Here is a 12,939-nt window from a genome sequence, read left to right on the forward strand (position 1 = left end):
TTCCAGAGCTCCGCCTTCCGAGCTTCCCAAGCTTTCCAGAGCTCCGCCCTCCGAGCTTCCCAGAGCTCCACCTCTCGAGCCTTCCAGGGCTCCGCCCCTCCAGCCTCTCGAGCCCCTTGAGCCTTCCAGGGCTCCACCCCTCATGCCTCTCGAGCCTTCTACGGCCCTTCTCCCCGAGCCTCCTATGGCTCCGCCTCCCGAGCCTCCTACGGCTCCACCTCCAGAGCCTCCTACGGCTCCACCTCCCGAGCCTCCTACGGCTCTGCTCCCAGAAACTCCAGAGCCTTCTAGGGCTCCTCCTCTCAAGCAACCTACGGCTCCGCCTCCTGAGCCTCCTACAGCTCTGCCCCCCGAGCCTCCTACGGCTCCACCTCCCAGGCCCCCTGACCCAGTCCCTGTCCTGTGGCCTCCTCCCAGGCCTCCTGACCCGGCCCCTGTCCTGTGGCCTCCTCCCAGGGCCCCTGACCCTGTTCCTGACCTGTGGCCTCCTCCCAGGCCTCCTGACCCGGACCCTATCCTGTGGCCTCCTCCCAGGCCCCCTGACCCAGTTCCTGTCCAGTGGCCTCCTCCCAGGTCCCCCAGACCTGTCCCTGCCCTGTGGCCAGCCCCCAGACCACCTGAACCTGTCCTTGCCCTGTGGCCAGCTCCCAGGCCTCCTGAACCTATCCTTGCCCTGTGGCCAGCTCCCAGACCTCCTGAACCTATCCTTGCCCTGTGGCCAGCTCCCAGACCACCTGAACCTGTCCTTGCCCTGTGGCCAGCTCCCAGGCCTCCTGAACCGGTCCCTGCCCTGTGGCCAGCTCCCAGACCACCTGAACCTGTCCTTGCCCTGTGGCCAGCACCCAGACCACCTGAACCTATCCTTGCCCTGTGGCCAGCTCCCAGACCACCTGAACCTGTCCTTGCCCATTGTGCCCCCCTTGGACTTCCTGCCTGCCCTTTGTGCCCCCCAGTCAATGGACTTTTTTTTTTTTGTTTTATGTGATGTTACTGTTGATCGTCTGGAATCCGATCCTTGAGGGGGGGCTCTGTTAGGGTTACCTCGTCTTGTTTCACCGTTGCCCCTTTGTTTACCATTTTTGTCACTTTTGTATTCCGTAGTTTTCACTTTTGTCCCTTGTGTAGCTCCACAGACTTCTTGTTAGCCCTCGTATTCACTGTTCATTGTTTTCACCTGTCCTCGTTTAGTTTCCCTTTGGTTTCTGTTTACCTCCTTGTTATCTTGTTTGAGTTCTGTGTGTTCATTGGCCCCTTTGTCCTTTGTCCATGTATTTAAACCCTGTCTGTTTGTTCAGTCGCTGTCTATCGTTGAATGTTGTTAGCCTGGTATGTGTTCCCTGCTTTTCTCAGTCTTGTGTTTATTTCCCCATTGAGGGTTTTTCTTTGTGTTTATTCATTTATCTGTTCCAATAAAGTACGCTTGCATTTAGACCCGCTCTCCTCGTCTGCCTTCGCTGCCTCCGTTCGTAACAGTCGTGCAATCTATGAGACCATGTGACTTGACTCGGGGGTGGGTTCACAACGCTGCTGCAGCATAACAGAGCAACCGCAACATAATGTTACAATTTTTTCCAGGACAACACAAGATTTTCCAGGACATTTGAATTTTTCTCTCATTTTCCATGTGTTTTCCATGACTGGAAAATTGGTCAACTCTTTTCCAAGACACGTGGGAACCCTGTGCAAACTATGGGCTGAAATTAATAGCCTCTTCCAAGCACTATTCAAGACTTTACCAGTACTTTAAATCTTTTTATATCCAAACTAATAATTGTAGCCAACACTGACCACCATTCTTTCAAGTGTGTGTCCATCTGTCATCTCTTAAATGCATTGGAGAGATTCCCCCTTCAAGCTTCAAAAAGGATGCAAAAGCACACTAAACTTATCTCAAAAGTAGTATTATTAAAGTTATACAATATATGATTTGCACAGAATGGGGGCAGCAGGGGCACAAGTTCACAAATCTAAAGGTGCCCTTTTGGTCATCCAGAAAAAGTGGAGAAATTTTTACAATTAAATTAAAATAGTTAAATAAAACAAAATTTCTACTAATCACACGATAACAGTAATAATGTGTTATTATGAGATTTCTTAATATATCGGAGCATCGAAGTGCCATTACCTCAGACGAGTAACAGGTCAGATAAAAACTCCATGTATTGTGCTGTAAGTTCATCAGAAGAATAATACTCGACTGCTACCACATTTCAGACATCATGCACCTGCAGTTTAGACAGATGTATTAATTATAATGGGAGCGGTTACATAGCTTTCAGTGATAGACATTCAATTTGTCTTTTATAGAATATTGACATAAACTGAAGATGCTGTCAGGTTCAGCCAAAGCCAGTTTGGCTTTGTTGAAACCAATACGCCATTAGACTAATCACTTTCAGAAAAATATGTTAGGCTACCACAGTACAGATGTCCCGGACAGCTGCAAAGCACCACCTCTCATCAGTCAATCACCCACTGAACAAATGTTTAAACTTATGTGTGGATTTAAAAGGAAACAATCGTCAGATCAGAATACTTGAAAAAGCAATCACATACCCAAATATGAGAACTTTACAGCTCTTCCTCAGTGCGTCTGTCTGATTTGGGCATGCAGGGTGACAAGTAAAATCACACACATCTGAAGCTGAAATAACACAGGCACTGCATTAAAACAACTGACAATTTTACACTAAATGTTGCATTTGTGCTTAGATTAAATCTCAACTGCATCTGGGAGAAATGACGATTATGCAGTTTATTATCATTCAGTAACACACTGGTATAGTGATTGATGTATGTCCATGCAAAATCATACACACTCTCCTCAAAATCTCAACACCGCATGAATGGATGTACGCCGCAACAACAGCTTAACTTGACAATGGAAGTATCACCCACATTTCTCGCTAAGCATCACGGGACATAGGAAAAGGTAGTTCAAGGACCCTTTAGGATTCGCGGAACACCTCTCGCTCACACTTTCTCATTGCAACTTCGCACTGTGCACCACGTTACCAGGGTAATACCATGGTACTGAATGATTGATTACATTCATATTTTATGATCCTGTCATGGTACTCCAAGGTACTTGAAAAAAATACCATGGTTTTACTATGACACATGTCATAAACATGGGATTATCACTGACCATGTCTGAAAATAGATAAATAAATAAGCAAGTATATTTCCATGGTGATTTTTGCGAGAAATAAACTGAATATGCAATTATTTGTGATAAAGGAAATAATTATGTACAATATACATACACACACACACACACAAGAAAATGAGAGAAATCAGTCAAGTACTTATTAAAAAATATTTCTTCTTTCGCTCCTGTTCCTGCTAAGGTCTGTGCATGTCACTGACAGTACTGTATATCTATAGTCATATATTACATCTTCTGAGGCCATACAGATGGGTTGGGAACATGATGGTGAATACATTTTTATCAGAATTACTTCTTTGAGCCTTTATTATAGTCCCAACCCATCCATCCATCCATCCATCCATCCATCCATCCATCCATCCATCCATCGTCAACCGCTTATCCTGTGTACAGGGTCGCAGGGGGCTGGAGCCTATCCCAGCTAACATTGGGCGAAAGGCGGGGGACACCCTGGACAGGTCTAGTCCCAACCCATTTATTTTAATATAAAACGTGCATAAAACATATTTGTTTTGAAAGGAATTAATCTAATTCCCTTTTTGTTTTAGCTTTTACAAAAGAACCTATGGTACCTTTACTACCAGGTCTGTAGATAATCTACCAGTTCCTAATTGTTATCCCTATAGCCTCCAATATTTAAATGACTCCATTATTTTTTAAACCCACATTTAATATTAAAGGAAACTTTGAATATGTTAGATTCATATAGCCCTTTTAAGCTTGAAGTGGAAAAAGACAATCTTTTCAACTCTGTGTCAGAATGTTCAATCCTTGTGGACTGGCCAATATCCCTGCTTGCACGGGTGGCCCATTCAATCTGTTTCTTTGGAGAGGTCCTTCTCGGGCTCTAGGTATTTGTATGCAGTATATAATGGCAGAGGCCCATCTGTGCAGCCTAAAATCATCCTAATTTATGTTTCACACCTCTTGCTGCTGCTGCCACACTTTGCATCCCATACTATCTCTCTCTCTCTCTTCCCTCATCTCTCTCTTTTCAGTGGCCGTGACAGTGAAGTTGCTTTGGCTGTTAAAGAGCAATTCATCATCTGTTTAGAGAGCTTCATCAACATTTTGTACATAACAGAGAGGATGTTTTATGTTGCTCAAGCAGAGGCTTTTTTTCTAGTGCCATATGGATGAGAAATAAAATCACAAAAAACTATAAAAAGGAAAAATATCAAATATCATGCAATTAGGTTGTAAAAACTGGTACAACAAAAGATCCCATTTGGAGCTCTTAAGTGTGCTTGTCCTCACTGTATCAGACTTTGGAATACAATCTGTTTTAAAATTGTTTATCTTGTGGGTTCATGTAATCTTTTGTGCTGGATTATTTACATTTATTTTATATTGCTTGCATTACCACTTTTGAGCAAGATATGGATAACTGGAACTCTATAATAAAACTGTGCCTTTACAATAAAGTTTTAGGTGGTGCTATGTTACAGTGTATCAGATGGTAATACCACGGTACTAAATGATTAACATATTCATGTACAGTATTGTGATGGTATTATCATGGTTTATATATATCATGTATATACAGTGTGTGTGTATATATATATATATATATATATATATATATATATATATATATATATATATATATATATATATATATTCTGTATATATAAATTATTTATTTCACCATTTGTTCTATGTGAGAAATTAAGTATAATAACCTAATATAAAGACATGTTGTTTGTTAAAGTAAATAGTTTTACTTGTGGTACTTTACTTTTGTATTAAAGGGATATTTCACTTAAAAAGTCACCCTCAAGCCATCCCAGATGTGTATGACTTTATTTCTTCTGCAGAACACAAAGAATTTTAGTATAATATTTCAGCTCTGTTGGTCCATACAATGCAAGTGAATGGTGACCAAAATTTTGAAGCCCCCAAAAGCACATAAAGGCAGAATAAAAGTAATCCATAAGACTCCAGTGTTTTAATCAATGTATTCTGAAGCGATCCAATCGGTTTTGGGTGAGAACAGAAAATGTAACTCTTTTTTCACTATAAATCTTGACATGAGTAGTCTCTGAGGCCATGTCCACACTAATCCGTGTGAAACATTTGTTTTCAAACTGTATAATTTTCAAAGTATGTATCAAAGTATATTTCAAAGTATATCACTTTCTTGCGGCCCGAGTGACCCCGGACCCCATTATATATGAAAAAAAAAAAACCTGGCTTAAGAGACCATTACTCAATAAATCAAGCCCTCCTCCAGGAACACAGCTAATTGATTCAATTAATGTTCCTTCTCCCTTTGCTCTGTGTAGATTAAAAGCAATTCCACTCAGAGGTTTCTTCCTTCAATGTTCCATGAAATTGGGCCAGATTGTTGTGTCGCATTAGTTAACGTAATTACCGTTGCATTGAAAGAGCTTCCTCTATTAGACCTGTCTTGTCAAGATTTTATATGATAGTTCATTGTCAATGCTCAATAAATTATTCATCTAAGATTAATAAAGTTGTGGAAATGCACAATACCTATTTATGTGATAATGTAGCGAGTTAGCAGTTACAAAAACTATATTATGTGACGATAGCTGCTCTTTAAACCCCTTTTTGTTCTTCTATGCATGTCTCACATACCTTTCTTACATATCGTGAGATATGTAGGCCTACTATATATCTGTGAATATAAACTCATGTTGATCAAAATCAAATCACATCAAGAGGGACATTTTCAGTAACTCTCCACCGCCACCTGCTGGAGAAAACATCAAATCTACGTTCAAGCAGTTGCGTAAAACATGATTTTTTTGGATCGGTTAGTGTTTAGATAATGATTAAATAATTACACATTTTTAAATTATACAAAAAGCAAGGTACAATTTTGTATCGACGAACAAGTTCCGCACATTCCGTCCACTTAAACAAACCATGCTGTTGTGTTAATATGCCATGTAGACTAGTGTTTTATTTTCTTGCTGCAATAGTTTTGAATTTACTTTAATTTTGGTCGAGTTCTGGTACTTCTAATTTAACATGGCTTAATATTAAGGCAATTTAAAAAAAGGAATATTCGGGATGTAATACAAGTTCAATGTACAGCATTTTAACCACAGAAATAATAATAATAATAAAAAAAATCTGGGCTACAACGAGGCACTTACAGTGGAGGTCAATGAGGCCAATCCTTAAACGTTTAAATACGTTGGGTTCAAGCCCCAGCACCACCAAGATGCCACTGTTGGGCCCTTGAGCAAGGCACTTAACTCCAGGTTTCTCCGGGGGGATTGTCCCTGTAATAAGTGCACTGTAAGTTGCTTTGGATAAAAGCGTCTGCCAAATGCATAAATGTAAGACGTAAACACTATGGAAATTGATTTTAAGGTGATATAGCTTACTAAAATGTTATCAAATGTTACATCATTGTAATGACTTAAGTCCTAAAACTACTGTAAAAATGTGAACAAACAACTTTACAGATCAAATACACTTGTTTAATAAAAATGAATGCAAGTGCTTATACAAATATGAGCTCCACATTTCTGCTTTTAAACCTTTAAAAAATTCTATTAACTTCCATTGAAAGAGCCTCATTGTAACCTCGAGGTACGAGTTGAACTTATTTAGATGTTCTCAATCAACATTTTGCCACAAAGGCTGTCAACTGAGCTTAAGGTCCATTGATTAAACCTGGTATATGTCTTTAAATATAATCTCAAATTCAAAAACACTGATAAATTATTAATAATTGCCAAGGATCATGTGGTTATATTTCAAAGATTTTTATAAGACACATTTTGGCAAATACCAAACTCTGTTACCTTCTCACCAGTAGACAAAAGAACTTCAAATGCTCTTGAGGACATTTTTGGTTTCTAGATCTCCATTTGAGATCTCACAGTTTTAGACAATGGATGGCAATCTTGTATCACCAAATGATAGAGAACTCACCACACCATAGGCTTTTATTTAGGATGGAGCTATCGGTTTCAGAAAGTAGCAATTAAATATTGTGTTCATGTGATAAAAATAAGCAACTAAACTTAAGGACTTGTCCCCCCACTAAAGATAACCAGCAAAACATCCAAAGCATCATGGTCTCTGTGGGACAAATATAATTTACCAGTAACATTAGAGATGAAAAGCATTCAAGCTTTATTTGCATTTTACTTTAGCCCTAATGAATGTGCAAAGAAAAACAACAAGACACCCCAGTTTTGACTGCCATCACATTTAGGTCTTTAATAGAAATGGGTGTACATGAATAATTTGTCCACTCTTTCAGTTTCACCAGTGATGGAACAAAAACACGAACTAACAATAAAAAATTGAACAAACAATCATAAAATTAAACAGAACAGTGAACAAAGACTTTGATATCAACCCTTTAAGCAAGCTCCTCCTCACCCTCTTCATCAAACTCGCCCTCCTCTTCTGCAGTTGCATCTTGGTACTGCTGGTACTCAGACACCAGGTCGTTCATGTTGCTCTCTGCCTCGGTGAACTCCATCTCATCCATTCCCTCACCAGTGTACCAATGCAAGAACGCCTTGCGTCTGAACATGGCTGTGAACTGCTCAGAGATGCGCTTGAATAGCTCCTGGATGGCAGTGCTGTTGCCAATGAATGTGGCAGCCATTTTGAGGCCACGAGGTGGGATGTCACAAACGGCAGTCTTGACATTGTTTGGGATCCACTCCACAAAGTAGCTGCTGTTCTTGTTCTGGACATTCAGCATTTGCTCGTCTACTTCTTTCATGGACATACGACCTCTGAAGATCGCAGCAACAGTAAGATAGCGGCCGTGGCGGGGGTCACAAGCTGCCATCATGTTCTTGGCATCAAACATCTGCTGGGTGAGCTCAGGGACTGTAAGAGCTCTGTATTGCTGACTCCCCCTACTGGTGAGAGGGGCAAAGCCCGGCATAAAGAAATGCAGACGTGGGAAAGGCACCATATTGACGGCCAGTTTACGTAGGTCAGCATTGAGCTGACCAGGGAAGCGCAGACAGGTGGTAACCCCACTCATTGTGGCTGAAACAAGGTGATTGAGATCACCATAGGTGGGCGTAGTGAGTTTGAGCGTACGGAAGCAAATATCATATAGTGCCTCATTGTCAATGCAGTATGTTTCATCAGTGTTCTCAACCAGCTGGTGGACAGAAAGAGTGGCATTGTAAGGTTCCACAACAGTGTCTGAGACTTTGGGTGAGGGTACCACACTAAAGGTGTTCATGATGCGGTCTGGGTACTCCTCACGGATTTTACTGATAAGTAGGGTGCCCATGCCTGACCCAGTACCACCACCAAGGGAGTGGGTGAGCTGGAAGCCTTGCAGGCAGTCACAGCTCTCGGCCTCCTTACGGACCACATCCAGAACGGAGTCTACAAGCTCAGCTCCTTCTGTGTAATGACCCTTGGCCCAGTTATTTCCAGCACCACTTTGACCTATGTTTCAAGCAATAAAGTTAGAGTCCACATTGCTAAACCCTTCCTCCCCACCAAGCACTAAATTCAGACATTAAATTATAAAAAAAGTAAAATTATATAACGTTAGACCTACCAAAGACAAAGTTATCTGGCCTGAAGATCTGGCCAAATGGTCCAGATCTTACTGAATCCATGGTTCCAGGCTCCAGGTCGACAAGAACAGCACGGGGAACATACTTTCCACCTGTTACAGCAATGCACACCACCTTTTTCGTACATTTATTTTAATAATTTATTGAATAGTATTTGTGATAATAGGGGTATGGAAGAGGATTAGGGCCAAGCAATAATAAAAAAAATAAAACCATCTCGAGAATAAAGTCATTATAATGCGAGATTAAACTCGTTAAATTTCGAGAAAAAAGTCGAAATACAATCTTGAGAATAAACTCATTAAATATCGAGAATAAAGTCATTATAATGCGAGATGAAATTTAACGAGTTTAATCTCGCATTATAATGACTTTAATCTCGAGATGGCTTTATTTTTTTTTATTATTGCTTGGCCCTAATCCTCTTCCGTATAGGGGAGATGCAAACTCACCAGTGGCTTCATTGTAGTACACATTAATCCGCTCCAGCTGCAGATCACTGTCTCCATGATATGTTCCCGTTGGGTCAATCCCATGCTCATCACTAATCACCTCCCAAAACTGATTAAATAATAGAGCAGAAAATATAAGGTGACAATATTAACGTAAAAGTTAAATGTTCAATGTTTGTGCGTCAAACTTTAACAGTAACTGAACTGGCTATTTGCGCGGTTGCCATGGGTTACTAGCAAATCACTCAACGAGTGTTCAGAGAAAAAAGACAGAGCTGTAAAAAAAAAAAAAAAAAAAGTATAAATAACATACAAATAGAAATATGAAAACTTTAGAGAGTTAGATCGCTAGAAGCTCATGCATCCCAACTAATTTGCGAAATACAAGCCAACTTTATGCAAAACAAGTTGTCCTCGACAACCCACTCTATATACTATTACTCTATTAACGTGATCAAAAACATCACAACTTACTTTGGCACCAATTTGGTTTCCACATTGACCAGCTTGTAGGTGAACAATTTCCCTCATGGTGAAGCGTCAACAAAAAAACAATACGTTAAATACAAAAACAAGTCTAACTGCCCGTTACTAGTTTCCCGCCGTGTGTCGACTACACTGCGAAACGCAACGAACTCTTCTCAATTTTAAAAAACGCCAACCATCGTATTCAAACACAGGTGGTTGAACGACACGTCAATCATTTTTTGTATGTTTTTTATTGGCTGAGGGAAACGAGCTCTCGTGGGGCTACTGATTGTGATTGGGTTAGAGATGTTTCAATGTGTTGCCAATGGTTACACAGCCACGAGAGCCCCAGGAAACCGTAACCAGAGAAGCATTTTATCCGTCTTTTATCATTGAAGACACCAGACTATTATTACATTTAAAATTGTGATACCAGGCACCACGAACACCGCAGTACATGGTATATTAGGACTTGTAACTGCTTGCATTGGCTATAATTGCATACACTTTTACCTACATTGCTAAGAGGAAAAAAAGGCCAATTAATTAAATAACTTTTTTATTTAGGAACATGTCAGCTACACTGTAAAATAAAAATAAAAAATTGCTACAGTGAAAAAATGTTAATTGGTAAACGGGCAGTTACCTTAAAATATTTGGTAAAAAAAATAATATTTTTAAAAAGACAATGTAATTGTACAGTATAATATTATAAAAATTATTTTTTTTACACGTAAAAAGTATGATTTTTTACCATATAATTAACGGTAAAAATGTATAATAGGTTTAACAAGAGAGTAAATTAACATTTTACTGTAAATTATTGTTAAAATTATGGTTAAAAAACACAATAATAGGGCATTCCCAGAATTTCCTGTGTCACCCATCACATTTTATTTTATGGGAATAGTTGTTTCTTCTTATTTTTAATATTGCTTATACATAGGGATGTTCTGCATTATAATTAATGTAGTTTAGTTAATGTTTATTTATGTTTTAATTTCACATGTGTTACCCTGATGGTGTTTAGTGTTTGTGGTGGTGGTGTAGTGGTCTAAGCACATAACTGGTAATCTGGTAATCAGCAAGGCACTTAACTCCAGGTTGCTCCGGGGGGATTGTCCCTGTAATAAGGGCTCTGTAAGTTGCTTTGGATAAAAGCATCTGCCAAATGCATAAATGTAAATGTAGTGTTTGTGTGAGTGACACTGAGCACTGTATCTGCATGTTTATTGGTCATTGCACTAGTAAAGACCTCTATTGATGAAAATCATGTTATCATGCACCTCTCTGAAAACATTACAGTGAATAATAATAATAAAATGTATACAGGCTTTTCAGCCTTTGGACCGATCTTGCATTCTTGTGGGCTGGAGTCCCTATACATCAAGTGTCCAGGCTCGTCGTGGTTATGACGGACGCCTCCAAGTCTGGCTGGGGCGCTATGTGCAACGAGCACGCTGCTGCTGGCTCATGGACAGGATCTCACCTGCGTTGACACATCAACTGCCTCGAGTTGCTAGCAGTACAGCTCAACCTGCGGTGGGCTATTGCTGTTGATTCAGGGCAAGAACGTGTTGTTCCGGATGGACAACACATCGACGGTAGCCTACATAAACACCCATGGAGGTTTACGCTTCCGTCTCATGTCGTAACTCTCCCGTCGCCTCCTCCTCTGGAGCCAGCAGCAACTCAGGTCGTTGCGTGCCATTCACATCTCGGGCCACCTCAACGTCACATCAGATGCTCTGTCACGGCAGGTAATGCTCAGGGGAGAGTGGAGACTCCACCCTCAGGTGGTCCAGCTGATTTGGAGTCGATTTGGCCAGGCACAGGTAGACCTGTTTGCCTCCCTGGAATCCTCCCACTGCCTGCTCTGGTATGCCCTGATGGAAGCTCCCCTCGGTACAGACGTGCTGGCACACAGCTGGCCTCAAGGGCTACGCAAGTATGCATTCCCCCAGTGAGCTTACTTGCACAGGTTCTGTGCAAAGTCAGGGAGGACAAGGAACACTACATTCTCGTGGCTCTTCTCCCATGCATGTTCAAGACTTGTGAACCCTGGATGTTCTTCCTCCTAACCCTCTGACTCACGAATTCAGCGGAGGAATCCGTAGTCAGACCCAGTACGTGTGCTAACAGGTGCTGTACTGGGGCATGCTCCACAGATCTCAGCTACCCTAGTAACCTCTTGTGTGTATTTTCCGTTATATGGTCTCCCTCTTTTTTCAGTAGACCCGCGTTTCCCTTGGCAAAGCCCTCTCTGCCCGGTTGCTGTGCTTGTAGAAACTCCTCCCCTACGAAGGGCCGGACCTACCACCACACCTCTTCCATTTGCCACTTTCATACCCTCCCCCTCAGGGCAGGGTGTGGTCTCTGCAGGGTCTTTCCCCCTGAAAGAATAGAAACGGAAAAGAATGCCTTCCCGGCGCATTTTATGAGCATTTAAAGGCCCCGAATCTAATTTTCTAAGTGGAGAGAAAGACTTAGAGAGAAAAGGCAGTGGGCGTCTTGGGAGGCTCCATGCAGTCCGAATGCATCTGTTCCTATGCTCATAGTAGCTTGCCTACACCTGCATCGGCAGTTGACGTTACCAGTTCAGCCTTTGTGGCATTTCATATTGGGACCCCTAGTGTCACTACATCAACACAACGTCGAGTGAGTGACAGAAGGGGAACGTCTCAGTTACTGTCGTAACCTCTGTTCCCTGATGGAGGGAACGAGACTTTGTGTTCCTCTTGCCACAGGCTGAACTGCACCACTGTAATGTCTGGGATCTTGTCTCATCTCAGTGCAAAACCTGAATTAATCCGCATACCGGTCTCCCTTTTACACCCATATGTCGGGGGAGTGGCATGCAAATTCAACTCGCCAATTTCTCATTGGCCTTTTCTCAAAGATCTGAAGGTAAATCGGGCTCCCAAGAGTGACCCCTAGTTTCACTACATCGACACAACGTCTCGTTCCCTCTATCAGGAAACGGAGGTAACGAGAGTAACTGAGAAGTTACTACAGTTGTGGTTACAAGTCATGGTTAACAAAATATTACTACAGAAATCTGTGTAGTTTTCATAAGGGTATCATTTATTAACGAGGATTAAGGATCATTATCAATGTTTTAACACCCATTAAAACGCCCATTTTAATGCCCATTATAATACATGTAATTTCTAGATTTGTCATTACACTTGGTGTGAATAATTCCAAATGCTTTTTTTCTGTCATTACCTAAGTAATTTGAGCACTGTCTACTGGTGTATTTTAGCATTTCTGTGCGTCAAGATGAGCGAAAGAAAAAAGTTGTTCA

At 41.2% G+C, this 12,939-nt stretch overlaps 1 protein-coding gene across 2 annotated transcripts; it reads right to left on the bottom strand.

The window, feature by feature from the left end:
• Positions 1 to 7,409: 7,409 nt before the first annotated feature.
• Positions 7,410 to 9,778, bottom strand: LOC127640389 (tubulin beta-4B chain). Of its 2 annotated transcripts, XM_052122914.1 has the most exons (4): positions 9,639 to 9,778; positions 9,165 to 9,273; positions 8,694 to 8,804; positions 7,410 to 8,578 (listed from the first exon to the last, which is right to left on the bottom strand). In XM_052122914.1, exons 1-4 carry the CDS (start codon positions 9,693 to 9,695, stop codon positions 7,518 to 7,520), a joined length of 1,338 nt encoding a protein of 445 aa, XP_051978874.1. In that variant the 5' UTR covers positions 9,696 to 9,778; the 3' UTR covers positions 7,410 to 7,517. The 2 variants fall into 2 exon arrangements, with proteins under 2 accessions (XP_051978874.1, XP_051978883.1); XM_052122923.1 differs by lacking the exon at positions 9,639 to 9,778 and having other exon boundaries at positions 8,694 to 8,826; positions 9,165 to 9,259.
• Between the last annotated feature and the right edge of the window lie 3,161 nt (positions 9,779 to 12,939).

Source organism: Xyrauchen texanus, chromosome 4 (assembly GCF_025860055.1).
Source record: "Xyrauchen texanus isolate HMW12.3.18 chromosome 4, RBS_HiC_50CHRs, whole genome shotgun sequence".
Classification (NCBI taxonomy): Eukaryota; Metazoa; Chordata; class Actinopteri; order Cypriniformes; family Catostomidae; genus Xyrauchen; species Xyrauchen texanus.